We start from the raw sequence: 743 nt of genomic DNA, 5'->3' as shown, positions 1-743 counted from the left end.
CATTCTTCATTTTTTGAAGATATATCACTGACACCGTTTCGCTACGCACATAACCATTTGCAGCAATATCAAAAGGTCTGCAACAACCGCTGAGTGAAACAATACCTGAAAGATACGAAATATGTGTAAAAATATGTGTGGAAGTTTATTCAGAATGAGCAATTATCTTTTTTGTTTATCAAGATATGTTATTCAATTTTGTCAAAAATTTTATTATAAACGTTTTTATAAAAATTACTCTCAATCAATTAAATCTTACTTTACTTTTCGTGGATATGAGAAGTGTTCCTTTAATTTTATTGCGTATTAAGAAATTTATTAGTTTTTAAAAAATGCCAAGATTAGTAAAATGTATATTTATGTTGGGAAATAAACATACACTTTTCTAATCTTGGTATTTTTTAAAAACTAATAAAAAGTGTGTGTTTATTTCCCAACATAAATATACATTTTACTAATCTTGGTATTTTTTAAAAACTAATAAATTTCTTAATACGTAAATAAACACAAATTTGCAGATCCAATTATTGCGTCGTCGCATATGCCCGACATAATAAAATCATAACCAATGGCCAAGGCATAAAGGCTAGAACTGCATGCTGTATCGACAACATATGATGGTCCTTTCAGATCAAAATGGTATGAAATCATGTTTGCCAGTGTAGATTTGCTACATCCAATAATATTGTGACCTCCTAACTAATTATACAGAATTTAATTAGCTCATTATAATTTCTTATTTT

General features: G+C 27.9%; 1 protein-coding gene across 1 annotated transcript; it reads right to left on the bottom strand.

The window, feature by feature from the left end:
- Positions 1-6: 6 nt before the first annotated feature.
- Positions 7-704, bottom strand: LOC105460185 (fatty acid synthase-like). Its single transcript, XM_011706622.1, has 3 exons — positions 513-704; positions 260-315; positions 7-105 (listed from the first exon to the last, which is right to left on the bottom strand). The coding sequence occupies exons 1-3, from the start codon at positions 649-651 to the stop codon at positions 25-27; spliced, it is 276 nt and encodes a 91-aa protein (XP_011704924.1). The 5' UTR covers positions 652-704; the 3' UTR covers positions 7-24.
- Between the last annotated feature and the right edge of the window lie 39 nt (positions 705-743).

Source organism: Wasmannia auropunctata, unplaced genomic scaffold (genome assembly GCF_000956235.1).
Source record: "Wasmannia auropunctata unplaced genomic scaffold, wasmannia.A_1.0 LD326859.1, whole genome shotgun sequence".
Classification (NCBI taxonomy): domain Eukaryota; kingdom Metazoa; phylum Arthropoda; class Insecta; order Hymenoptera; family Formicidae; genus Wasmannia; species Wasmannia auropunctata.
The sequence above is the reverse complement of the archived record's forward strand: the minus strand, read 5'-3'. Positions and strand labels throughout refer to the sequence as shown.

Excerpts from the sequence above, each read along its gene's own strand:
- LOC105460185 (XM_011706622.1), bottom strand. The coding sequence starts at position 651 with ATGATTTCATACCATTTTGATCTGAAAGGACCATCATATGTTGTCGAT. Across the intron at positions 316-512 it reads CGCAATAATTGGATCTGCAA|ATTTCTTAATACGCAATAAA; the intron begins ATTTGTGTTTAT and ends AAAAACTAATAA. Across the intron at positions 106-259 it reads TCATATCCACGAAAAGTAAA|GTATTGTTTCACTCAGCGGT; the intron begins GTAAGATTTAAT and ends CGTATCTTTCAG.